Below are 25730 nucleotides of genomic sequence, written 5' to 3' on the forward strand. Positions count from 1 at the left end.
GAAAAAGTGGGCAATTTGCGACGTCAAAGTTGCGAAGTTGTATCTCGCAGAAGGGTGTGCCGAGCCAGGCTGTCAGCGGACCACTGACAGCCGGCAGGGTTGCATGGTAAATTGCCCAACTGACAGCATCCTTTTAAATGTTGTAAAATATAATTTGAATTTACAAGCGAACCATGTCCAGCAAAATGGGCTGCGATACAAACTATGTGCGAAAATAGTTATGTTATATGTAACTGATGCTCTTTATTTATTTCCAGTCTTGTTCAAAGCACCTCACCAGCTCCGCCTTATCTTTCGAATTAAACCAAGAGTGGTATACGTTATAAACACAACGCAGAATATTACTTTTTTGTTCCAAGTCTTTTAGCATTCTGTCGATTAAATTGATAAAAAAATTTATTAACTCGTATAATTGCTCCTATCGATTTCGTTTGTAAAAAAAGGCATGAAGAAGGAACGTGGTCATACTTCGCGATGCCGGCTGCGGGCACAAACCGAACCAAAAACAAATACAGCAAGATCTTCCTTATCGATAGCGAAATAACAAACTTACGATAAACGACACCGAAATACAAAACTGATTGCTCCGTGAAACAAAACGTAACAAGATTCGTCTGAGTTTATGGTTAACGCAGAATTCGAGATAACATGGTTTATGATGACGAGGTTGGTGACGAGCGGATTTCGCCCGGTCTGCCGGTTTTGATTCTCTGTTTTACAATTGTCCTCACTCGTCTTCTCTGTGGCGCTTTGGTGGGGAGGATGTGCTTCAATGGTCTTTTTTACTCTCTACCTTCCTATCACTTTGGGTTCGGTTTTACAAAAAACAGTGGCCACCGGTGGTACACAGCACCACCACATCGATAACGACGACGACGGCGGCGACGAGGATGCTCGCCAAGGAAACGGCCACTATTCGATCACAGGATTGATATTTAGCGTCTGTTCTCGCTCGTCGTAGATACACTTCGCAAAGTTCACCTGCCAAAGGAACGAAAAGGAGTTCAGTCAAAGATAAGCAGCATGAACCAGTAGCTATTCCGTTACGATGGCCACTTACGTGATAACAAATCTTCTTCGCAATCTCCTCATTCTGGCAGCGTACCCGTGGACGCTTCACCATTTCCGGTGCACTCGGGGTCAGTGACGATTTCGAGGGTAGCGAAAGGCAAAACTCGATGTACGTGGTAGTGATCGGTGGGCGCTTGCTGACCGTCTTGGTCTCATTTCCGGTTCGCTCGCTCGTAGCCATACCGGGTACACTAGTTCCCGTAGTGGTCGTTTCTGGATGGCAGGAAATGATCTCGCTCATCGGATAGTGGAACACGATCATCGTCGTTTCACCATTTTTCGAAAAGCCCCACACATTCTCGGCCGTCACGAGAAGACGCATCTTGGAGTCTTTGGTGTCCAACAGACACGGTTCGTATGCCAGAAACTGTTCGCTAAAGTTGCGCTTGTTGATGAGGAACAGATAGTGCTGCCCGGTGCTCTGGAGGTACGAATACGGCGGCAGCAGACCACCCGGGGCACCCGTTACCGTGCGTGGCAGGCGCTTCCGTTCGGGTAGGATACGGTTAGATCCTTTGCTTTGTTCGCGCACTGCATTGGCCGTTTCCGACGCGAGATCCAGCACACCAATCACCGGCTTCGTGACGGTTCCGACGAGCCCTTTCCCAAGGCCAGTGATGAAGCCGGATAGACCATCGTTGGCCGTGCCCTGGTACGTGTGCTTAACGATACTCGTCACACCACCCAGCAGCCCGAACGTGAAGCCCCGGAAACCGGCCACCAAGTGATCGCCGGTCGTCCCGCTGCCACTGCCACCTCCGCCCGACACATCCAGAATACGTTGTCGGGTTTCGACGTGCTCATCATCAAACACCACCTTCCCCAGCCCGTCCGAGATCGTCTCCGTCAGCTTGGCGGTCGAGTTGGAGATCCCATGTGTCACATTCTTCACCAGAGACGAAATGGAACCTTCGAGGAGCAGCCCCGAGAAACCCTCCGATAAGTCGTTGGCAAAGCCGAGCGGGTTGCCTAAAAAATCGACACTGCCGAGGATGGAGGCCGCGTGCCACTTCAGTTCCTGCTTGTAGTGTGCGCGGATCGCGTTCAGGTAAGCGTCCAGCGTCTCGAAGTGGTACTTGTGCGCAAATTGGTCGAAGTTAATGACTGCATCTTCGAACTTGATGAACGTGAAGCCCAGGTTGCGCTTAATCTCCGCGAACTCTGCCGTCAGCTTGCTTGCCGTCACGAAACTAAGCCGTATCTGGGACGGAATGATGCGCAGATCGCCAAAATAGTACCGCTTGACGTTGCTATCGAGCACCTTGTAGATGATTTTCTGCGCCTCGTAGTCCGTTTCGTCCGGCAGTGTAGTGGGATCGACCGTCGCTTTGGCGAACCCGAAAAACTTTACCAACCGCAAAAACAGGCGCTCCTCGAGGTACACCGCGATCGGGCGGATGCTGAGAATGAAGTGTTCAAAGATAACGGCATTCGTGTTCGGGCTAGGCAGTTGCCGTACGTTCAGCTGCAGTGATGACGGCGAACTGCTTCCGGCCGACGATCGGCGCACGGAAGTGCCATCCGCAGCACCGCTGGCACCGATCGTATAAAGCATGATCGGGCAGGACGTTTCGAACAGCTGATTGTCGATCTGCATATCGCCGACACTAAAGTCGAGCGTGTTGACCGCCGGCGACCGAATGCACTCCATGTGAATGTTTTCTAAAGCCATGTAAGCGATCTCCTCGCACGGTTGGTTCGAGATGAGCGACAGGCCGATACCTTTGCGTAGATTTAGCTGCACGTGATACGCTTGGATTGCTGCAGATGGCTCCTCACCGTCAGCGTCCTGCTCCCGTAGCCTTGTTCTTGTGCGCAACGTTCCAGGTCGTCGGTCGTCTTGGAAAGAACCCGCGGTAGAGCTTGATTGGGTGGTGAAAATGTGCGAAACATGCTTCCAGCTCGCGTCCAACGATAGGCCACCGATATCGCCCGCCTTTACGTCACGGATTTGGATCGACTTGATTGGACCATCCATGCGATAGGCCACCGACAGGCAGCCCGAGCCAGGCCGCAGTTTTTGCCGTTCGATCGCTTGCTCAAACGGAACGCCACACGCGGTGAGTACTTTCGTGTCCGCTACGCACATTCCCAGTACAGCCTCGGAGCCCGCGTGGAGACCAAAGAATCCACCACGAGCCTGCACACACATGTTCGCATGATCACACATCAACCGGCCATCCTCGGTGAAGCGCCACGTTTGCGTCGATTGTCGCTGCCGATTGGCCGGCCGAACGACAAGTCCAATGAACTGCATCGGTTGCGGTGGCTTTTCCAGATCAAGCACGTACCGTCGTTGCTTCTTGCCAGGTTCACTTGGCGGTGAGGTTCCTTCGTGCTCGAGCTGCATTTCGTTGTTCATGCGCCACAGCTGCGATCGATCGCCGGCGTGCTTGCGCACCAGCACTACTCGGCCCCCATCAACCACCCCCAGCACCAGCTGTTGGGCTCGCACATCAAATCCAGCCACCGTTCCCTGGTGGTCGATTCGTCCCGTGAATGGAGTGCCGGATTCTGCCCCCGGTGTTTCGGTGAATGTTTGGGAGAACGCAATGTAGATAAAGTTTTCGTACATCAACCGGAATGGTTCGAACCCATCGAGGCGACAATTGGAGTAATCACCACCGGGGGCTTCCAGTTGCAGGTACGGGGCCCCGGTTGGTTCATCGAGCACGTAAGCGATGGACGAGTGTGGTCGGACGATGGTTTTGAAAGTGCTAGTCGCTCTGCCACCGTCGGCTTGATGGAAAGTGATCGGAACGTGCGAATAGTTGTCCAAACGAATCGGTGGCGGAAGAGCCTGTGCGTTGCTAAATACCATAAAATACGTCGCCCCTTGCAGGATGGTTTCGAGGCGCAAAAAGTGCATCACACCGTTCATGTTCCGGATGTTGATGTACAGACTGAGCCCAGTCCCGGCGATCGGAATGCCACCCGACCAGAGACACTCGGGCACCTCCGGTAACCGGACGCACAGCTCGTGCTCGCGGTCCAAACGGGGCCAGTGGAACGGAATGTGACAACCCGGTACTGCCTCTATGTACGCACCGCGTGCTGCCGGATCGTAAACGGTCGTACCACTGACGAGACACTTCTGCAGGACCTGCAACGTGTAGCTGCTGCGATTGTACAGCTGGTAGCGAGGGGAAAAAGTAACGATCGATGTCTGGCCGTACTTTCCACGGGCCCGCCGCACTTCCACACCGATAATGAACGTTTCCGATGCTCCGATCAGCTGGCGATGCTGTGTTCCCTGCTCGAGCTTGAACGGTTGGCACCACTGCAGTTGGTTCCCGAAGCGACGGCCCAATCGCATCGTCACCGCACCCGAACATCCCGGGTCACTGAACGCAAACATGAACGGCGTAATCATACGCGCCTGTTCGTTCTCCGAAAACTGTCCAGCACACTCCGCATCGAGATCGTCCTGCCGGAAAACGAGTGGCAGCCCAGTTCGATTGACCAACCAGTAGGGAGCACCGATGGATATCTGCACTCCGCGGCCCCGCACGACGACGATCGTGGCCGACAGACGCAGCATACGGGAGCACACGTCAAACAGTCGCACATCGAGCGTGGTCGATCCGTACGTTCCGGCGGGAATCGTTATCTGACCGGGGTTCGGGTAGCTATCGAGCGTCACCGTCAACACGATCGGCTGCTCAATGTCCACCTCGGTGATGCGTGCGGTTTCGGACGACGAGATACGGCCCTGGCTGCCGGACGGTAGTCGATACAGCAGATCACACGGAAGCAGATTGTGAATGCGCACCGGTGGCCAGATGGTGATCACGTGTCCTGGTAGGTGAGCGAGCTCTTTGGCTGGGTACGGTTCCTTGCGGATGGCCAGCAACAGTTTGCACATTTTGTCTCGTGGCCCACGGCAACTGCGTAGCTCCTGGTACAATTCTCCCGGCTCGATCGCGTCCGACCACTGAACGCCCCGGTCGGTGAACTGAAACCCGTTGTGGGCGACCACCTTCGGGACGTCGAAGCGTTGTAGCAGGGTCCAGCCGTCGCTAGAACTGCTGTGTTGTGATTGAACCTGTGCTGCAACACCAGGGACCGTTACTGGAGACACAGACCGTGTGTTGCTTCCGACGATCGCCTCATGATCTCCAGCACCGATCGCCGCCGCATGGGAAACAAGCGGTCGAAAATAGAGCACGGCGTGAACATGCGTAAGCGGAACATTGAGTAGCTCGTTCGAGTGCAGAATAAGCGTTTTGGTGTCGGGCCAGTGCCGTATGTTCAGATGGCCGTATAAGTGCTCAAGCTTCACCAGCACCGGTTGATCGAGTTTGTTGACTAACTTTAGCGCCGAACGCACGGTGATCAGTTTCTGGGCCGATCCTTCCATTGTCACACCGAACACGATGCGCGCTCGTGGCATTTGCGCGTAATCGGCCGCCGCACCACTGCAGAGATCGGGCCGGGCATGGCGGAAGTATGTGCCAACACGATCGACCGACATCGGGCCCACTTCCTGCCAGCCTTCGACGCGCACCGCAATCTGGTGCAAGTTCACTTTGTGGCTATCGCGATGTCGCGCTTTATGGCGCGTTCCGTACGAAAACGTAGACAGGCCCCCGCCAGGTTCAACAAGCGTCCACTGTGCTTCCGGTGGGACGTTCGGCAGCGAGCTGATAGTGTTACGACCGTGCGATGAGATTAACTCCGACGAGATGAGCGTCGTATACCAAAGCCTTACGCCGGTGTCATTTTTTAGCGCGAAAGGAACGAATGGTGCGCGCTGTCGGAAGAAAGAGGCTGACGCGGATAACGATGAGTCTCCCGAGGGTTTCCGCGGTGGCGGAGCGTCAACGTAAAGATCTTGCATCCAGTTGTCTTTGACCAGCGCAATTAGCTCGATCAGCGTACTGGTAACGTTGAGCCGGAGTGTGTCGTTACTTTCTACACGCATATTCAGCCGCCTCAATCCACTTCCGCCAGCTCCATCGCCAATAGCCAAGCTTTGGCCCCATTTCGCTTCTACCTTCCACGGTTCAATCATCGGTTCCCAGCCACTCAGCACACGATTATAGTAATCGATAGCAAACACGCCCGCTATGCGGCCCGCATTGAAACCGGAAAACGTTGCTCCAAGTGGATCTTCACCAACGTCAACAGGGAGCACGTTTGCAGCCCCGTTCGCCGGTACAGACAGCTCTTCGACCGTAGGTCCGTATACCGAGGCTCCGGCTAGATCTTGCCGTAAGTCTAGTTTGCTGAGCGATAGCTCTACCAGTGGCACGTCCGCATCTCGACAATCGTCGATGACGCAGATTGAAATGCACGGTGATTTGAGCTCGAGCGCCTTAATGCTTATCGCTCCTCCACCACCTCCACCAGTTCCACTTCCTACGCTGTTGCTGTGACTCAACGAACGACCCACATCATCGTTCCGCCGTGCCGGTTCCTTATTTTGCGTTAACCATAGGGCCGCTTCATCGAGCTGGTGGCTGCAGTGCTCCAGGGCCAACAAACAGTCTTCACGCCGGAAGCCTAGATGGACTAGCTTTTCGACGGACTTCCGGCTAATTTCACCACCGGCACCAACCGAAGGCGAACCGACTTCGTTTGCTGTATCCTTACGTCGAACGTGTAACTGCTGCCGGTTGTGGCGTGCGTTTTTCGTCTGTTCCGGAAGCGATTCCAGCATCTGGCGGAACATGCGTACGTCATGATACGACAACCTGATGCACAGCTGCTTTTGCATTTGAATCTATGGCGAAGAACAGTGCACGTATTGTGGGGAAGAGTTTTAAATTAAAAACCAAATACCTTACCTCCAACACTCCCTTTTTTACGTCCATATTGATGGTGACCGGATCGATGATCGACAGAGCAGTCCGCTCTTCCGCGCCCAGTATGCAGGAAAACACTTCCAAATTATTCAGATTGATTGACAGTGTTTTGTTCACTTCAAATGGCCGGTAAGAAACGACGGTAGTGCTCTGCATTTTTAGGAAAAAGGATTATAAACTCAAATAACAAAGGCACCTCATGCTATACCTTCAAAATTACGGCATTCGTATCGAGTTGATCCGTTTTCTCCACAAACACCAACTCCGAATCGGTAATATTCAGCTTCAGTTCCATGCGGCTTTCTTCGGCAGGTGTCGGAATGCGCCGCGCGGCATCAATTGGGCTGCTGCGAAGGGTGGCAGCCGTCGTGACCGCAGGACCACCATCTCCCAGTAAATCTGTCATCACTGCTGACGGTAAGGTTGGTGGCGGATCTTCTTGCTGTAGAATAAAATCACGAGCATTCTCCAACCAATCCAGAATAGCCATCAGACGCATGTTGTTCAGCAGAATGGTAAACTTTGTCAAGTCGCGACGCCGACGACTGTGAATTTCCGCTTGCACAAGCTCGGTGCCCGGTTCACCACGAATTGGCTGAAGAACGTTCGGGAAAACATTCTGCACCTCGCTCCCACCTGTCATGACACTGCCATTACTTTCGCCCGCTAGGAAGCGTGTGTCGATAAGCTGAATCTCTTGCGAAACCAGATCAATGTCTTGCGCACCATCGCTAAAGCAATCGACCAACAGCTTTGATTTGATGAAATTAACACAGGCCAGTGGCTTCGTTTGGGCATGCAGTGTGTCCTCCAGCGTTTGCACCAAGCGCACCGAAACGTCCAGTAACTCCAAGTGTATCGAAAGGTTTTTCCAAACGTCCTCTGGCGGGTGATCTGATGTCGCGTCGGCTGCATTAAGACTCAGTGTACTGTTTGGAATAGAGAAGGCGCGAAGATACAGCTCGTCGATTTCTTCGCCAAGGTTATACGAAAGAAATCCTCGAATCAGCCTGTACTGCTGGAGGTCGAGCAAAGCATCCAGCTTCGAGAGCGTTCCGTAAACTGTGATATCTGGAACTGTACAGTAGCATTTTTAGTTAACATCAGTTACTAATACAACTACACATTGAGAAGTTCCGTTCAGACAATGCCGATTATATACTCACCGGAATGACTGTTCAGTGAGTCCAGGTTCCGTTCCACCTCGAGCTTAAGGTGACATTTTTCCTTCAGTAGACTTGGTCCCTTTTTCACCAATCTATAACCGCGCATATCGATAACGGCGTCCCGATCCAAACTCGCTGAAGAAGCCATCGTGGGCACGGGAATGAATCGATCGTCTGGTTTCTCCTCCATGCGGGCCGCAAAGATGTCGGTGTGAAACAGATTAACATGCATCACGTCGAGCACTTCACATTCACCCGCACTCAACCGGAACTCGTTCGTTAGACGAAACTCGCCCAGATCCGCTACGATCACCTGGTGACTGTTGTAGCTCATGGGTAGCAGAATAATCGGTGCTCCCGCATTGATTGCCAAACCGAGCTGTGTCGGTCGTTGATTGTGGTAAGCTCGAGCATCGGCTGGTTTTATTTTCCTCATCATGGGCTGAAAAGGAGGAGATATGATATAAAACACAACAGATGTGCCAAAATACAAATTACTTCTAATGCTCCATCTCGAACCTTGCGCTTACCGTTTGAAGATGAGAAAATTCCTTAAAGAACAGTTGAATTTCGGCGATGAAGCGCTTTGTATGAATGTATCGCACCGACGACATTGCGATCGTAAGCTGGGCATCTTTCTGCAAACCACGGGTACTGCCATCAGTTGTGCCTTTGATCGCATCGCGTACATACACAAAGTTAAGCGCCTCTGTTCCGGTGGTCGCAAACTTGTCCCGGTAGAGCATACCGAACGGTGTCAGATCGCTCAACGTAATCGACCCCAGGCTTCCCTCGACTTGTTTGGCCTGTCCGCGTTTCGAAATTGTGAGCTGTGCGTTTGAGACGTTTGCTTTCGCAATTTCATACGTCGGTTTGGCCAACACCAAGCTCAGTGACCGGACTGATATTTCCAGTTTCGATTGTCCGACGGTAGCGGACGATGCGGCAGCGCCGCCGCTAAACGGTTCACTGTTGTCGTAGAATGACGAATTTGCGCCGCAGTCTCTCTGCGAATTGTCCGATAACTTTTCACCTGGTTGTGACGACGCTGACCTCGATTCAGGCTTTTGCGAAGCTCCGCTCCCTTCGCCATTGGACGAATCCGTATCGTCCGAGAGGAGACCGAAAAAGTCTAGCAACACGAACCAACTTTCGACCGACACGATCAAATCGAGGGCGTTGAAATCGATCAAACTGGACTGCTGCATCGAACCAAACTGCGTAGCAAACGTTGGGCATGCCGGATCGACAATCACCGAGCTGTAGATGACCAGATTTTCCTCCGGATCCAACCGAACCCCCGGCTCGGGTCTTTGTACCGACGGCGAAGGCGGTGGTGTATCCGGGCAGAGTGACTTATTGGCGGCCAGAAAAGCAAATCCCGTTTTATCTTCGAGATTTGTTGGCAACGAGTTTGGTAATCCTTCCATATTAGCTAGCAACAGTCCGACCAAGTTCGGGCACGAATGGGACGCAAACGATGAGCCACTGGGACGTGCGGTCACCGAATCACGCTCGGCCGACGATACTACCATGTATCGATTCTTGGCCGTATCCGATTGCAGTAGATCCTCCATCAGCAGTGACCGTAGCGATATCTTGACGTGCGTTTCGTACTGCGTTCGTTTGTCGAAGTCAACACAAAAATCACGGAACGATATCTGCACCAATGCCTCGTTGCGGTTGCCGTTCAGTTGGATAATGAATGCCGGAAGCTCAAAGTTCACCCGTATGCTGATCTTAGCTGACCCTCCCGGTGCTCCTCGCTGATCTTCAAGGATCGCCTGGTAGAACAATCCCTGGCGCACCTTCGTCGGGAGCGGAAAGGTGTGGAAAGACGATTCTTCTGCCAGCTCAGTTACCTTTTCAAGCGTCGCCGGAACTTCACTCGGAGGGCGAACCAAATCTTTCGGTATCGCAAACAGATTGTCGATCGTTTCAAGCAGTTGTTCGTACTGCTGACGTTTCAGAGAGAGCCGCAAGGGTTTCACTACACATCCCACTATTCGAAATCCGTCGCTAGCTTCGTCCCACTCACTAGCAAAGTCTGCGCCGCCACCAAGCTGCTGCTCACGCCATATCTCCAGACTAAAGATCGTGTCATGTATGATCGGAATCGCATTCTCTTTGCACGAATAAAATTCCTCCGCCCGTGGTAGTCCCGCAAAACGGAACCCTCCCTTACGGTTGGTGGTATCGAGCGAGTACAAGTTGATGTTTCGAAAGTCGATCTGATACCGATCTAGCTCCGTGCCTCCTGTAGCACCGCGACCACCACCATCAGCCGCTAGGCTATCGATGAACTCGGTTGAGTCATCTTTGGCAAATCGAATCCGACCGCTATTGCCACCATCAAGGTTTCCATCAAAGGGTGGCGGGTCGTAGAGTCCATCCAAATCGCTCAGATTACAATCGATCGACGTGCGATCCGCACCATCGTCTTCCCGCAACCGATACCCACTGGCAGCACCGGGTGGTGTGTTCGTAAGGTTGATCACAATACGCTCGTGACTTGCTGCCGTTGATACCACGTCTTCTTCTGGCTTGTTGCTAACAGTGATACGGCCAAGATGGGCCACCAGCACCTGGGGACTGCTGCTACTGCGTGGCAAAATCAGCACCGGCGTTTCGAGGGTTATGTCCACCTTCAGCGTGTAGTCCGCGTTCAGCAGCACGTCTTGCGTTCGGGACAAGGAAACCGTACGCTGTCGCCGAACACGACGCGGCGACGCGTAACTGCTTTCCGGTCGACTGCTCGAAAGGTCTGTCCGGGATTGCACTAAACCGAGCGCCATATCAGTTGCCTTGTCCCGGATCGAGCGTGCCAGATTTTTCAGGTAATGCTTAAACTCCGTCGCACACCAGCTCAGCTCCTGCATAAACCGAGCGCAGTGAATGAACCACACCGAGGCCATCTGCACCCGAATGTCTATGCAGGCATTTAGATCCTTCGAGACACGAAACGAAAGCGCCTGCCTTTCATCGTGCAAATGCTGCTGGTCGATGCTGCCAGTACCGCAAGCGGTCGGCGAGGAATCGCGCTTGGGTCCTGCCATACCGTAAACTTCCTGTGCCAGAGATGTCATAAGATCCGGCTGTCCTCCAGTATCCGTATCGAGACGGGACGCCCCCGTCGTAGCAGCCTCGGTGAGAGGATCTTTACCGACGGACAAAATCCGCTGATGATTTACACCTTCCGGGGTGAGGTCCAGCACCTGCAGTCCCCCGAGGGAACCCTCGACCGTAATGTCAATCCCAAGCGTCGCGTGTATCTTTGCCTCCGACATCGTAAAAGTACCGACCTTGCGGCCAACAAGATAGTTATCGCGTATAAGTGCTCGCAGCACCAGCACGTTCAATCGATGGAAGTCAAACGTAATCTCGAGTCGTACGGGTGACGCTCCGTCGGAGGAGATGGAATCCGAGTGGCGCCGACTGGAGGTACCTGCTGGCGGCACAACATGTGATGCTTCTGAACTCTCGGTAGTGGTACTGGCGAACCCGCCTCCATGGAAACTGTGTCCGCTTTGTTCCGGTGGTGCCGGCATCGGTGTGGGTATGACTCGCTTAATGAAACCCAGCAGCTCCACGATTGTCTCTTGATTGGCTAGAGTGGAAAAGGAAAGAGAATAAGTGACGTACTACACAAGGTTACTTCTAGTCACACTTACCAATAATATCCAAATTGTTGAATTGTATGTTGGCCACCTGCAGTCGATCCTCAGCCCGCTCGGCCGTCACAAATACGACCTCTACCGTGATCAACGCATCTAGATCGCCGAGAGGTGTCCATGCCGCATTCCATATGGGAGAGGTTGCTGGTTTGTTTTAACAACGTTTCACAAAAAGAGCACCCAAGCAAAGCAAACAAAACCAAACAAATCCCACAACGGAATAAACGAAAGAAATTGCAAACCCGCCGCATGTCAGCAACGCATGATCGGTCCGCGTGAATATGGAATAGGAAGAAGAGAAAAAGAAAGAGAAAAACAAACAAAAACATACTTTAATGCGCATGCAATTTTTTTAAGCAAAATAGGTAGAAAGTTGAGATTGATGCTAACTACAGTTGGTGCGTTCGATTTAATTTTCCATTCAAAAATATTATTTACAAGAGATATTTTCTATTGATTACTAGCGATCCGAACGAGCACGTAAGCAAAGCAATATTTAAACTGACACATTAAAAATTACTGTACAAAATCTATGAAATTTACTGACTTTCGAAATTTAGAACTGAACTAATGTTTGTTTTTTGCTACCATAAAAATCGAATCAATTTGCAAAACATTTTCATACTCTAAGAGAAGTAAAATGAAACAATAGATCCACCACATCCATTCGCTTTACCTCGCTGTAGATTGCTGAGCGCTTTTGAAATCGTAAGAGGACTGGTTGGTCGAATGGTATGACCCGGTACGTTCGGATCCGGCGGTGATGCCGGTGAGCAAGGTGAGCATGGTTCACTTTGTCGTAAGCTTCCCGAAAGACTATCCATCCTACAATAATCCAATGATGCATGGACGAAACAAAGTCAATGAGTGAATATCCTACAGTGATGCAGAGTTTACATTACCCGACATGCCGGTGGCTGGCGATGAGCAGTTCAAAGTCCTGGCCAAACGATTGCATTGCATCAACCAGCAGCAATCCGTGGACGGACAGTGTGAGGCTAATGTCTTCCGGCCGCTGACTGTAGCCAGCCTTCACGCCGGACACTTGCAATTCCGCCACACTTCGGCCACGTGACTGAACCTCGAGCGACATCTGATCGATGGTGAACTGAAACACAACAATATTCGTCATCGCATCCCTGTTCTGCACACCATCCGTGGCGCTTTCATCTTTCTCGTTAGCTCCGCCGTTGCTGTTTGCCGTTATGGCGCTTTCGGTCGCTTGTCTAGCAGCATTCGTTTCGCGAGATTTTGCAGCCGAAGCACTTGACTCGTCGTCGACTGTTGTCGGTGCAGGCCAACCAGATTGCGGTGGCATCGTGGCACTACGGGTTAGTTTGTTCACAAGCATCAAGATGGAGGACACTTTGTACTCGTTAATGTGTGCGTTTAGCTTCGGCAGCGTACCGGAAAGTGTTAAGCTAGGGTACTGTGGATCGTTCGTGTAGACTACACGTCGTTCTACTTGCAGCACGATACTGAACCGATCCAAGACGTGCAGGTTAGAAGTACCCTTTTGACTTGCCGCCGTCCAACGCTCTTTGGCGTGACACACCAACACCTGGAGGTCCGTCAGTTGTAGGTGGTAACGATCGTACAGGCGTTGGTAGAGCTGATATTCGTTCAGAGTGTCTGCGACACCCAACGGTTGCGCCGTAGCAGCGCCTCCCACGGGCCGATCGTTCCCGCCCGGGTCAGAAAAGGCGCTCACCAACGTCGGTGAGTTGGTGGTGCTCGCCTCCGAACCGGGTGGTGTCGAGCACGGCGTCATAAATGCGTCATCTTCATCATTTTCCGTTACCTCCGTTGATGTTGCATCACGGCGTTGCCACGAACTTTCGGTGCGGCCACCAGCTGTACCAGAACCACCTTTTGCAACAACAGGGTCACCCGTGGCAGCCATTGCGGCATTTCCGCCGTCAGCAGTTGCCGGTGATAATCCTCGATCACCACCGTTTGTTAACTGTAAGCGACCAAAGTCCACAACAATTATTGTACTATTGGTGCGATCGGCAAAGTTATCAACAAAGATGATCTGTGGGGCACAGATATCGAACTCAAGTGTCCATGTCGTTCGTTCGCTCAGGTGACCCTCGATGATGTAATTCCAGTTGCGCATCAACTCCTGCTTCGTTTTGTTTTTCATGTCCTCCAACCGGCGACGCGCATCGTACTGTTGGTGTGGCTTGACGAGGAAATCGACCAGCCACCGAACGGCATCCATGTTATACACGATGTCGAGCGATTTAGACTTCACCATTAACCGACAATCGGTATCGTGCGACAGGGGTTTCCGTTCGTACTGTATCTGAAAGATCGGTTCGATCGTTGCATCCGTTGGTAACGAACGCCGATTGCCACCGGCCGCCGGTGGGGTAGCGGTGCTGAAAGAGACACCTTTCCCTCCACTTCCAGCCATCTGTTGTTGAATCAGTAACAATCCTCCTTCTTCCTTTTGCTGCGGTTTTACCAGATCCGGAAACTGTGAGTTTGGTGTCAGTCGATCCTTGATGCGGATTGAACCGAGTGACAAACCGACGTAGTGTGACCCACTCCGGGGACGCGACTCCACATCCATCTTGAGATCGTGAAACAGAAACTGGAGCTTTGGTGTCATCTCGAGGGCAGCGCAAAAGTCGAGCGTTCCGCGCTTCAGAATAAACTGGAACTTTCCAAACACAGCGTCCCGCTTCAGTAGTGAGTTTGATTCAACCGATCCGGCCAACGCATTCAGTATTTCATCCTCAAAACTGTTTCCGCCAGGGCTAAGATCTTCGTTAGCACCACCATTGTTGGGAGTTCCATCGGATGCTACCAAGAGCTGCGACTGCTCGTCTGTGGCTTGCAGTAGCATTGCCGGAAAATTATCATCGTCCCCGGCTCCGGGTGGTGTTCCGCCCGGGGCATCCTTTGCTCCATTGGTTGCAGAGGCATTATTATTGTTGTTGCTATACCATCCCCACCATTGGGGGAAAAAATGAACCAACATGGTTTTGCCCTGGTTGGGTCCACCGGCAGACGTCCCCGTTGTTACTATCGATTTCGCCAGTGACGGCAGCTGTGCCATGCAAACATCACGCAGCAAACGCAACTCGTCGAACGTTCGCTCCCTCTCGATACGATCCTTAAACTGCTTGTGTGTACTGGACAGGACCTCGTTTGGATTGGCGACGACACGCGTGTAGATGCGAATATATTGCAGATTATCGCGCGCTACCTCGTACGGATCAGTAACACCGAGATGACGACAAAGTCCGTGGCACCGGACAGCGTATCGCCACCAGGCCCGTGGGTCCTCCCGAACGGTGCCCACTGGTCGGAGTAGCTTAAACCTCCGATAACGTGCGATATCGTCCAGGCCTCTTACGCACTGCATCATTTGATTATATTGTATCTGAAAGGCGGTAGAAAAAAGAACGAATCAATAATCAATACACAGAACCCTTACACAGGCGATGGACAACGGACCAGTTTCATGGTCGTGTCTTACATTGACCACTTACATCACTGAGCACTATTTTAATTTCCTCCCAAATCAGATCGCACACCAATCGCGGCCGGCTGCGCGTTCGGAGCGGCGTTTCACTACGATCGCGCTGCAGCTGAGCCCGAACACTAATCGGGCTAATGATGTGGACTGTTTCGTCGACCGCTCGCGGATCCCAGTACACGGTAAAGTTGGTCAGTTCGACCAGCTTGAAGGTGAGCTGTTGGGATGCCCAGTTTGGAGCGGCTCGTCCGGGAACCCAACCATCGTCGCAGCTTTGTGCAGACAGGGCATCGATCTTGATCCCACAGGCAAACCGCTGCTGCGGAATCGTCAGCCCGTCCTCGTACCGTATGTGTATACCGTTGACGGTGAGCTGCAGGTTTTCGACGATGTTCGTTACCAGAGAAGTACCATAATTTAGCCATCCGGAATACGACGATGCGTAGTAGCTGCCCTCGGTGACGGGTGTTTCGCGTTGAGCGCGCCATTTGGCTTCGATTCGATCGAGTGAGGCCACCTTCAGGTCATGCTCGGTTTGCTGTTCCGCTTCGGCATTCCAGTTCTGCTCGAGATCAATCGGGCCGCAGGTCACGTTGACGTTGTCTATGTACAAACACCAGGAGGCAGTCCGGAAGGCACGCACGGGAACGGTCAGCTTTACCTTTCCGATCGAGCCACTGACAATTTGTAGCGGTAGACCGAAGTGGCGCAATGCATCCTTTCGTAGGGGCAAATTTTCTAGCTCCACCTGACCTGTTAAATAAATCAGATAGAAAATGGTTGATTATTGTTGTTAATTTATTAGTTTTATTAGTATTTAGTAAAGTAAATTATTACAAAAAAAAACTAACAAATCAGAGATTGTTTTTGTAGCGAAAGTTTCTTTCGCTGAACCGGTGACATCAGTTGGCCCCTTTTGGCATTCGCCCGAAGGCTGTTGAGTCATAACCCGTCAAATGCTTCGATGACTAAAACATATTGCTCCACGAGCGATTAGATGAACGTGCCTTAGACATTCCTTGAAGCAAACAAACAGCCGACACTTCAACTCGGTCTGAGTGCGTAACAGATAATAAATAAAATGCTTCGACTATCTTTCACTTCGGCTGAAGAGAGTGCTCTAATCGTGGGACACACGCTGGTATAGAAAGATAGGGGGAAATACGGCCCGTTTCGATGGAAAATTATTACGCAAAGCATCTATCTTATCTTATCATGCCTGCGTTGAAATCATGTGGATCATCGTCGAAACATGGAAAAGATATCCCAGACTAAACATGTTACCCGAGGTAAACACTAAAAATGTTTCTAAACATAATCGGCGAATTATTGGATTTTTTAAAATATCTGTGAACAATTTGCCTCAAACGGTCAAGAGCATGATTTCGAAGGGCGAGAGACGATTAATTAAAAAACGTACTTTTCCAGAGCATGCAACAGGTTTTCGCACGCATTACAACCACGATCGAGTAGCCATCGTAAAACCCAACCAAGGCCGGTTTTTCATTCATGAAAACCTTCGCTTCAACTAAGGCGCCCAACGGACTCAACAGGCCGTAAATTGTTACGCACACTGGTAGTAGTGTGGAGCTTCTTGTTTTCATTTTTTAGACAAAACCAGCGTTGCAGCGTACGTAGTAAAGGCAACGGCGATTGAACCGTTGTTATGTAACCTTGAGGCGTGCGTTACTGTAGCTGCTTTTCCTTGTGCCTGTCCAGCGATTTCGTTTCCATTTGCTGCGAACAATGGTTTTGATGATGTGTTGTTCTGTTGCCGATTTATGCACCTGAATCAGCTTCGAAGGGGCGTGTAAGCACGCTGGCCATGGAAGACCAAAACACAAAGTAACCTTTGCCCCCTGCCAGAATTTCGTCGTCATGGCGATAGCGAAAGCGGAATTAAATGTCGTAAGGTCGCCTCAAATCATTCAGCAGCAACAATCGTTTGCGATGGCATCATCATTACCATGCTCTGGGTGTCTGCCAAAAGAAGGTGCGCCATGCTGATGGATAGATGACCTGGGACAATTACGATGTCAAAGTGTTACTCACCCGAAAGCAGTGCAATTGTCAGCTGGGCGGTGTTAAGATTTTCCACATACTTCCCGAGATAGTTATTCAACACCCAGGCAATAAGTTCCCGAAGCATACTGCCGCTGGCCGCGAGGGCATCGGGTGGGGAAGGGAGGTCTGCTACCTACACCGCAATTACTGGCCAATCACTGTCTAAAGACGGTCCAACGTTTGCTGCGCCACTAGCGCCTTAGTGACACACACACGCACACCGAAGAGGCAATTATAGAAACACCTTAGCCCAACAATTTCACTTCTATTGCGATGCACATCGTTATTCACTTGCTGCAGCGGCTGGCAACGAAACCCCACAACCCTTTCCTTTTCGCGGAAGTATGAAACGGTCGCCACACTCCGTTTCCGTCGCTCGCTAACCGATCCTTATATAACGCAGGAAACGAAATTTGAAGTGTTCACTATTCTCGCACCGAGATTTCGACGCAAAAACTCGCTAGAAGTTGTTCAATTTAGCCCAGGAAGTTATGCGTCAACCGAAGCACACAATCGGCAACCGAAATCGTTGTGGAAGAAGCATACGCAAAAAATTCGCACGGCGAAGCTTCTTGTTTATTTCTTTTCACGGCCCGATCACGAATGATGCGACTTTTGCGACTGTCGTGCTTAGCTTTTCGTGATTGTTTCGATTTCGTGATTGTTTTCCTCATTTTGACAGCAGCTGTCACGGTTTGTTTACATTGCAATGCGCGTGCCTAGTGAGCGATGCAACCTACGGACTAAACGGAAATATAAAATAATATACTTGACGGTATTTGCAAAAGATTCAAGTGTTTTGTTTATTCATAAAAGGAAAAAAAGGATAAAAGGAAAAAAGGATAAAATGATAAAAGGAAAGAAACTCAAACGAACCGCTGGAGTTTAATAATTGAGATGTTTGTCCACTGGGCACGCTTGACGGGAACAGTTGTCACCGACGAACTCCCGGAAAAATTGTCCTTCACACGCGTTCGATTTTTCACCGCTTTGAAAAGCAAGTTGTAGTTAAAATTAAGGCTAAAGGATTACTCTACCTGCAAACGTTGGGTAGCCTTCTTTTATATAGCATATGCCGAAGCGTATCATTTTAAGTGAACACTTTTTCACCCATTTAAGGATAACATTCCGGCTTGAGGAAAATTGAAACTCGTGCGGAATAATGGAAGTGCATATGGAGCCAAACGAAACGTTCATATCGTCGATTGATCCGCCAATCGGTCGACCTTGTCTTCAGCAGCAGGTGTTCGTGAAAAAAACGGCACGCAACAAAAAACAAGCGAAGCCGGCAATCGTGGCCGTTCCACTGGAGGAAGCGTTACGAACGGAGATAAATACCAACAACATGAAAACGCCAATATCTGTGCTGCAGGAACTGCTGAGCAGGCGTGGAATTACTCCGCAGTACGATCTCATCCAGGTCGAGGGAGCTGTCCACGAACCCACCTTCCGGTACCGTGTATCTTATCAGGATAAAGATGGTAGGTTGAGGTCGCTTATGCAGATTATGTACCTTCCTTATTTCGCTCTTCGTCTTTGGACACCCGATAGCAATGGGAACGGGAAAATCAAAGAAAGAGGCTAAACATGCAGCGGCCAAGGCACTGATAGACAAGCTCACCGGTATGTCGTACAACGAGCAACAGACAGGCCATCTGATTGTGAAACCAGAGTAAGTGGGCTCCACAGGGTTCTGTAAGATAACAGTGTTAGTAACGATTCTTTTCCACGCAGGAACCTCAACAATCACACTGCGATGAGCGGTGAAGAGGAGCCAACCGGTAATCCGATCGGTTGGTTACAAGAAATGTGCATGGCAAGGCGCTGGCCGCCGCCGATGTATGAAACAGAAATGGAGGTTGGGCTTCCTCACGAACGACAGTTTACGATTGCGTGCGTCGTGCTCAAGTTTCGTGAGGTGGGTGAGGGCAAGAGCAAGAAGGTAGCTAAACGCCAGGCCGCCCAGAAGATGTGGATACGGTTGCAGGATCAACCGATGGAGTCAAACCAGATCATGCAGCTTCTTGATGAAGACGGCAACGAAGAGGTAACAATAAGCGTATAACTGTGTCCGAACTTGCTGCGCGAACTAGAATACTCGGAATGCACACGCCATGCCGTGTAATTTGTGTGACTCTCCGATTACCCTTTGATGGTCTTTTGTCTTCCTGTATTCTAGCTACGACCGAGTGGCATTATTGGTCGATTTGCCGGCTTAAAGAACGCCACCATACCGAACCTCACGACAGCCCACGGGCAGAAGGTATCACAGTTTCACAAGTCGCTGAAATCGCGCGCTGGTGAAGCTCTCACCAACCTGCAGGTGTGCACCCAAAATCAGTTCTAAATTTGGCCACTCGTTCGGGCACCATTGACGCAGACACTGGATGTGAATATTTTCTTTTCCTTCCTTCTTTCCGTTACATTTTTAGAACACAAGTCTAAGCGACAGTACGATCGATTTCATTCTAATGCTAGAAGACATTGCCAGCGAACAACGATTTGAAGTGACCTACGTCGATATTGATGAGAAAACACACAGTGGCCAGTTCCAGTGTTTGGTGCAGCTCTCGACGATGCCGGTGGCCGTTTGCCATGGTACCGGGCATACAGTGCGCGATGCTCAACTGCTGGCAGCCCGCAATTCGCTCGAGTACTTGAAAATTATGACCAAGTCATGAATTCCATACGCATCTTTCATCGTTTAAGGTACGTAGAAAGGCATGGAGGGAATCTTTCTGAACTCTAAATTCGCTCGATAACATGTGTATTTGACACGTACAGACACTTTCGTGGTTTTGTGTTGCAGTGAACCGTTTCGAAAGGTCATGCTATGTAGGTTAGGCACTGCTGAAGTGTGTCCTTTTATCACTGATTAACGCAAAAACATACACAAGCAGCAGGAGCGAGGTGAACGATAAAGTAGCGGCAACGGAAAACTGTGCTGAACTTGGCCGAGTAATGCAGCAACATTCCGCTGTGACTGCACTGCGTGGAAGTACCGTCCGCAGGTTGCAAATACGCCCTGAAACTCCTAGAATAGAGCAAGAAGGCGAGGACATGTTCAGGGTAGAGAAGTTCGAGAGTAAAACGAAGGATTTATGGCTCCTACAGTTGCACACAATTTTTACTCATCCTTTTCTTTGATTGCCTTAGTTTTCCTTCGTTTTTAGTATAAATTTATTGTTACAATATTTTATCTAGGCATCAAATATTACTGCCCCTATTGCAATGAATATTTTTTTCGTAGCTACAAACTTTATTTAATTAATTTATTTAATTTAACGGTGTGAACAGCTAATAGCCACTGTTGGATGAAATCGTAACATGAAGCGTAATATAGTCGAGTAAAAATGTGTGCTTACCATTCGCATGCAGTAGTCAAGGGATCACTTCCGGAAGCAGATGTTACCGTCGTACAAGCTATACTTTGCATGGAACTAGTGGACTTTATTTTCCATACAGCTTGTCATAAAAATTACGACGAGATGGCATGCTCCTAATCACAGTGGCACACAACGGGGAACATCCCTCGTATCCGGTGTCGAGCGAATGTTTTGGCTATAATTCCCAAAACGACGATATTTTTGTGTTGCAACTATTCAACGGGTTAGCATAGCGATAATACTGGGTCATGTAAAAAGTCTTGGTGCTTTCTTGGTCTTGTTTTGTGTGATTTTTTGTACTTTAAGACCTTTTCATAAAGTTTCTATTTATCACCACAAATGAAAACCTTTCTTCATTTTATGTGTGACTAGAAACTTCTATTCGAGTAGAACTTTTCAGCGAAAATCTTTTCTCTTTTCCTATCATAAACGCTAACTAATCACAAACCGCGTAAATACATTTACATGACTTCATATACAGATTCGATTTTGTGACATGGTGAGCCGTAGAGTTTAGTGCACGCTGCATGTATCATTCATACCATCGGTACTACTTTTTTATTCTCTATTCATTCTTCTTCTTTGGCGTCACAACCGCTGGGCGGTCTTGGCCTACACCAGAGACATTGTTAATATCTCTGGTGCTATTCGTAACTGTTTTTTTCATACATTTCATTTTTTCCATAAATTTTCATAACGTTTTTTTTTTCATACACTTTGCTTACAAACAGAGGATAATTTAAGTTCCTCTTTGCTGGTATAGCAACAAAATCAGAAAAAACAGAAAAAAATATTCAGAAATCAATTAATTTCTCTTCTATTTCTATTTTCTCGGACCAAAAACACGAACGTAAACACGTTTGACATTTCGTTTTTATATTTTTGCTGCCACACGAAGCGTATACGGTTTGGCATTACAAATTAATCTTAAGCTAGTTTTCACGCCTCATGTAACCCCCCAGTAACAGTTCATTCTCTATTCATTATCCATCCTTATTGGCTCTTATTGTTTACGGGTTAACGTATCTTTTTGCGACACCTATTAGCTTGAATGATTTATGATGACGTATAGTATTTTATAGTAAAGCAAAATATTTGTTCTTTCTTTCATTTTTATATGCATTTTTACCAACCATACATCACACTTACCAACCATTACGAGCTCCGTTGAAGAGGTGAAACACGAAAGTAAAATATGCATACGTATTCGTACACCAACTCTGTATCGGAGAGCTTTGTGTGGCTAAAATACTAATAATATGTACTACTAATGGAATTTTATCTACACAAAACTAAAGTTGATCTAAATTGTAAACCCACAACCGGTATAGAATACACGAAATAAAACTCTGCATCAAGTCCATTTTGTGTAGGAAAATGGGCATTAATTTAATGCAAAGTATAGAGGTTGTATAATTATGATTCGAATGAACATTGCAATCGAAGGTGAAAGTATGCAGTTCGCTATGCACTTGCAACCAAAGGGTGAAAATGTTTAGCTCAAATGCACGAAATGATTCAATATGTGGCTGGTTTTTCATGGCAGAGGTTGCAGTTATTTAAAGAATCATGATCACCCATCATTGTTGCAAAATGATATTAATAAAAAACAGGCAGCTTCTCGCCAGTGAATTAGAATGCGTTTAATCATTTTACTTTTCTCTGTTTTATATAAGAAACAAAGTTCTCAAAACGAAAAAAGCGATGCCTCTGGAAAAAGAACATTCGAGTTAGGAAACGAGAGGAATTGAAGCACAAAAATGCTCTGAATGGTTCCGAAAAATGGGAAAAAATATTTAGCAGAAAGCAAACCGAGCGAAAGAAAGAAAACGAAATTCCGACATTCTTTGCAACAATTTCAACCGAAGCTTCAGTTGGTCTGGCTGGCGCTCGGAACGATTGCCACGTGTACCGTTCACACTTTTGGAGGGCGTGCGATGAGGAGTGTGTTCGAATGCGCTCGGCACTGCACACTCGTCCGCCGTCTAGCACGCAACCTGGAAGTTAGACAAGGTTCAGTGGTCGTGTCGGCTTCTTGTTGAAAAGATTATCAAATCTCGAAGCCATTCCGACGCGTGGGAAACGGGGCGACGAGGCGGCTTACTCATGGGGACTGTATACGCGGCGCTGTTGCGTCGTTCGACTGATCTCGGAAAGGGTGCTCCTGGCAGGATCCGCTGGAAATGGGCTCGGGACGGGTCGAAGTCATTGGTCGTAAATGAATGGAAGTTTGATTTTCGAATTAAGTTACCCGGCAACGGTGCGGTTGAGCGATGGAATGCGGTTCAAGTGCTGGGAGCGAAACGACCAAGACATCGTAATCTCGGGATTGCCGCAATTAATTAGGCAACTACCACCAAAGCACCGGAGTAAGCAAGAGAATCTAGTGTGGCAGCGTAAGGGTATGACAAATTGGAATTATTAGACCTTATGATGAGCGCTAGGAGGAAACCTGTGCAAGAGCGCAATTTGAAGATAAAGCTCGTTTCCGAAATATTCTCTACCTAGCTTAACGATTAAACCCACCTTGTTTATTTTTCTAACTTATTCGATCCCGACTCAAAGGGTCGTTGCCATTTCTTGCCAAACTCGATAACAATCCAATATTTTGATAAAAGTTTATTGTTTGCTTATTAAAAAGTGAATGCGCTCTACGGCAGCTTCGTTAGATTCGACATTCGTAGTGCGCAGGGAAAAACTTTCAGATGTTCGAAGGTCTCTTGGTCGAACGAACCCCGGTGAGCCGATGAGCCGGTTCCATAAAATCCACAACCAGCAAAAAAGGACATAAAACACATTCGAACGACTCTCTGCGAAGCATATGCGAGTGATGAACTTTCTTATCATTCGTTGTCGATTCGTCGACTCCTGCCAACTCCGTCATCAAACTCTAGCGTGCGACAACAGCTTGCACAATCAGTCACGGGCTCATCCGCTTGGAAATATTCCACCGAAGCTACAGCAATCAGACATGGGATATCGAGGCGGTATGGTTTGGTAGAATCCGGCGGTGCTGAAACCTGACGAAGCTACGGCGTCTGCACTGGAGCTGCTGCGAACGATCGTGGACAGCGACAAGCTGGCCGGATACCGGGGGACGTGGTTCAAAAGCGTTGCACTTCGTGGAGACGCTGTGCGGTGCAATCTGTGACGACCGAAGTTTGGCTGGTTTCTGCGAAGGAAAATTTACATACAATCAGATTGGGAAAAAGTTTCTCCCCTGCTGTCGGCGCAACGGATGATGAATCTCCCGTCTGTCCGTTGGCTGAAACGACGAGAAATATGGGAAAAATAAAGGAAAAAATCCATCACAATCTCTGACTGGGCTGTTCTGGAAGGCAGCACCCGGCGGAGCAGCAGCAAGCCAACCAACCGTACAGGGGCAGTGTATAAAACTGGTCCCAGCGATCGTTCGTGCCGAGCTGTACACGCTGTACACATCATAAATCTCGAACTCGTTCACCGACAGCGACAACATCCTTCAACCGTGCCGGATACTGAACATCGTTGTGCCGGTGGGTAGCGCCGGAGCAAGAACTGTCGTATCTGTCGGATCAGGAAACCAATGTCGCGGTGCACTCCGCCGAGAAGAACGAGAAATCGAATAATCTCCGTAGGATTGCCTCCGCCAGCAAGTGAAGCCTCTGGACCGGATGTTGTCGGAGGAGCGCCACGCTTCGGACGGCGGGCAACAACTGTTCGGTTGGTTGAACTACAACCGGGCTGACCAAAGGACGCCGCTGTGTGTCCGGTGGTCGTGTCGTTTTGTCTCCAGAGTGGTCTGCCTTCGAGTCTGGCCGAGACACAGAGTGACACGAAAATGGAGGCGAGAAATGTCGCCCCTCCTCTAACTCGCTCGTGACAGTTTGAAGCGAGACACAAACGGACTGGTGGAGCCGGCGGGTCTCCGGCAGTAAGAAGAGTCGTTTGTTTCAGTTGCGCAGCGGGCACAAAATGGACGAGACTGTTGTTGAATGGAGGCGCAATTACGTTCCCGGACTGTTTGCCGTTTAATAAAAATCATGGTTTTTGCTCTGCTCTCTTTTGCTGATTCTTTAAATATTGGACACCGTCAACGCCTGACTTCACGATAGTCCTGTACATTGTACAGTCCTGATCATTTGTCCCGTACAAAGTTCTTCACTGTTTTTCAACATTTTCTTCCATTGTCTCCTTCAGGCTCATACTAGAGGCTCATACTTCGGCCGTAATGCATCACTTAACCATGTTGGCCCATTTCGCCCCTTCCGGGAAATCAAATCCTAATCCTTGCTTACCACAAAAGACCAGCGAAAAACGGGTGCAAAAGTGCTTTCCATACAGCCGAACCGAGGCTTCCGGGGTGGCCAGAAAATTTGCTGACGCCGTCACCCTTGGGCCCACAGACAATACACGGATTGACCGCTGGTTCCGGTAAAAAGTGATGAGTTTGCAAACGCTTCACGGGCCTTTCCAAATTGATTTTATTTCCATTTTTAGCTCCCGACGGCCGGCGCAAACTCCTGCCCTGGCAGGAGACCCGGAACATAAAGGAAGCATACCGACGGGGTGCAACCCCGTGCATGTACGGGGAGAAACCTTTTAACCCGCTCCGATCCACGCTCCGTTGCCATCGGCAACAGGGGTTACGTCAGGGATTTTAGATCCAGCAAAGCAGGCTGCTCCCAAGGGAACAAAGCAAAACGGCAAAATTCAACGGAAAAACAGGGTTTTGCTCTCCATTTTCCTGTGGGTTAAAATTTACATTTTGGTCAGTTCAGTTTCGGACTTTAGCTTTATCCCGCAACGAACACAGCACGACAAATCACCGCAATGAGGTGGCGTTTGCGCGGGGTTTGGTGTTTTTCTCTTATTTTGCGTGGGTCGAAAAAGAAAATCGAAGCGACCCGGGCGAGAATGAGCCACAAAAAAAGGGACAATTCTCCGGACATTGGTGAAAAAGGCACAGTCCGCGCACAAAAAACGGCTGCGTGACCGGTGCGCTTGGGTGGTGCATTCACGGCCGTACCTGCACGTGCCTGCGGTGTCCGATGGCCCCTTTGCCGGCGCGGGAACGAGGAATTGAATTTGGG

The 25730-nt window shown here is 49.6% G+C and overlaps 2 protein-coding genes across 3 annotated transcripts; one reads left to right on the forward strand and one right to left on the reverse strand.

The window, feature by feature from the left end:
- Positions 1-262: 262 nt before the first annotated feature.
- On the reverse strand, positions 263-17357 carry LOC131210448 (intermembrane lipid transfer protein Vps13D). Its single transcript, XM_058203699.1, has 12 exons — positions 17261-17357; positions 15222-15961; positions 12621-15112; positions 12395-12543; positions 11716-11862; positions 8575-11651; positions 8045-8486; positions 7087-7955; positions 6861-7028; positions 2927-6796; positions 1061-2863; positions 263-981 (listed from the first exon to the last, which is right to left on the reverse strand). Exons 1-12 carry the CDS (start codon positions 17355-17357, stop codon positions 913-915), a joined length of 13923 nt encoding a protein of 4640 aa, XP_058059682.1. The 3' UTR covers positions 263-912.
- Positions 17358-18239: 882 nt separating this feature from the next.
- Positions 18240-22162, forward strand: LOC131210449 (interferon-inducible double-stranded RNA-dependent protein kinase activator A homolog B). 2 transcript variants are annotated; one of them, XM_058203700.1, is made up of 7 exons: positions 18240-18322; positions 18392-18753; positions 18824-18944; positions 19007-19319; positions 19452-19595; positions 19705-19981; positions 20057-22162. In XM_058203700.1, exons 2-6 carry the CDS (start codon positions 18435-18437, stop codon positions 19951-19953), a joined length of 1146 nt encoding a protein of 381 aa, XP_058059683.1. In that variant the 5' UTR covers positions 18240-18322; positions 18392-18434; the 3' UTR covers positions 19954-19981; positions 20057-22162. The 2 variants fall into 2 exon arrangements, with proteins under 2 accessions (XP_058059683.1, XP_058059684.1); XM_058203701.1 differs by having other exon boundaries at positions 18319-18753.
- Positions 22163-25730: the final 3568 nt, after the last annotated feature.

This window comes from Anopheles bellator, chromosome 2, assembly GCF_943735745.2.
Source record: "Anopheles bellator chromosome 2, idAnoBellAS_SP24_06.2, whole genome shotgun sequence".
Taxonomy (NCBI): domain Eukaryota; kingdom Metazoa; phylum Arthropoda; class Insecta; order Diptera; family Culicidae; genus Anopheles; species Anopheles bellator.

Bases quoted from the DNA above. Each gene is read 5' to 3' on its own strand.
- LOC131210448 (XM_058203699.1), bottom strand. From the start codon at position 17,357: ATGCTTCGGGAACTTATTGCCTGGGTGTTGAATAACTATCTCGGGAAG. The intron at 8,487-8,574 runs GTAAGCGCAAGG...CCTCCTTTTCAG, and splicing joins AATTTTCTCATCTTCAAACG to CCCATGATGAGGAAAATAAA. The intron at 7,029-7,086 runs GTATAGCATGAG...CTAAAAATGCAG, and splicing joins CGAATGCCGTAATTTTGAAG to AGCACTACCGTCGTTTCTTA.
- LOC131210449 (XM_058203700.1), top strand. From the start codon at position 18,435: ATGGAAGTGCATATGGAGCCAAACGAAACGTTCATATCGTCGATTGAT. The intron at 19,320-19,451 runs GTAACAATAAGC...CCTGTATTCTAG, and splicing joins ATGAAGACGGCAACGAAGAG to CTACGACCGAGTGGCATTAT. The intron at 19,596-19,704 runs GTGTGCACCCAA...TTACATTTTTAG, and splicing joins AAGCTCTCACCAACCTGCAG to AACACAAGTCTAAGCGACAG.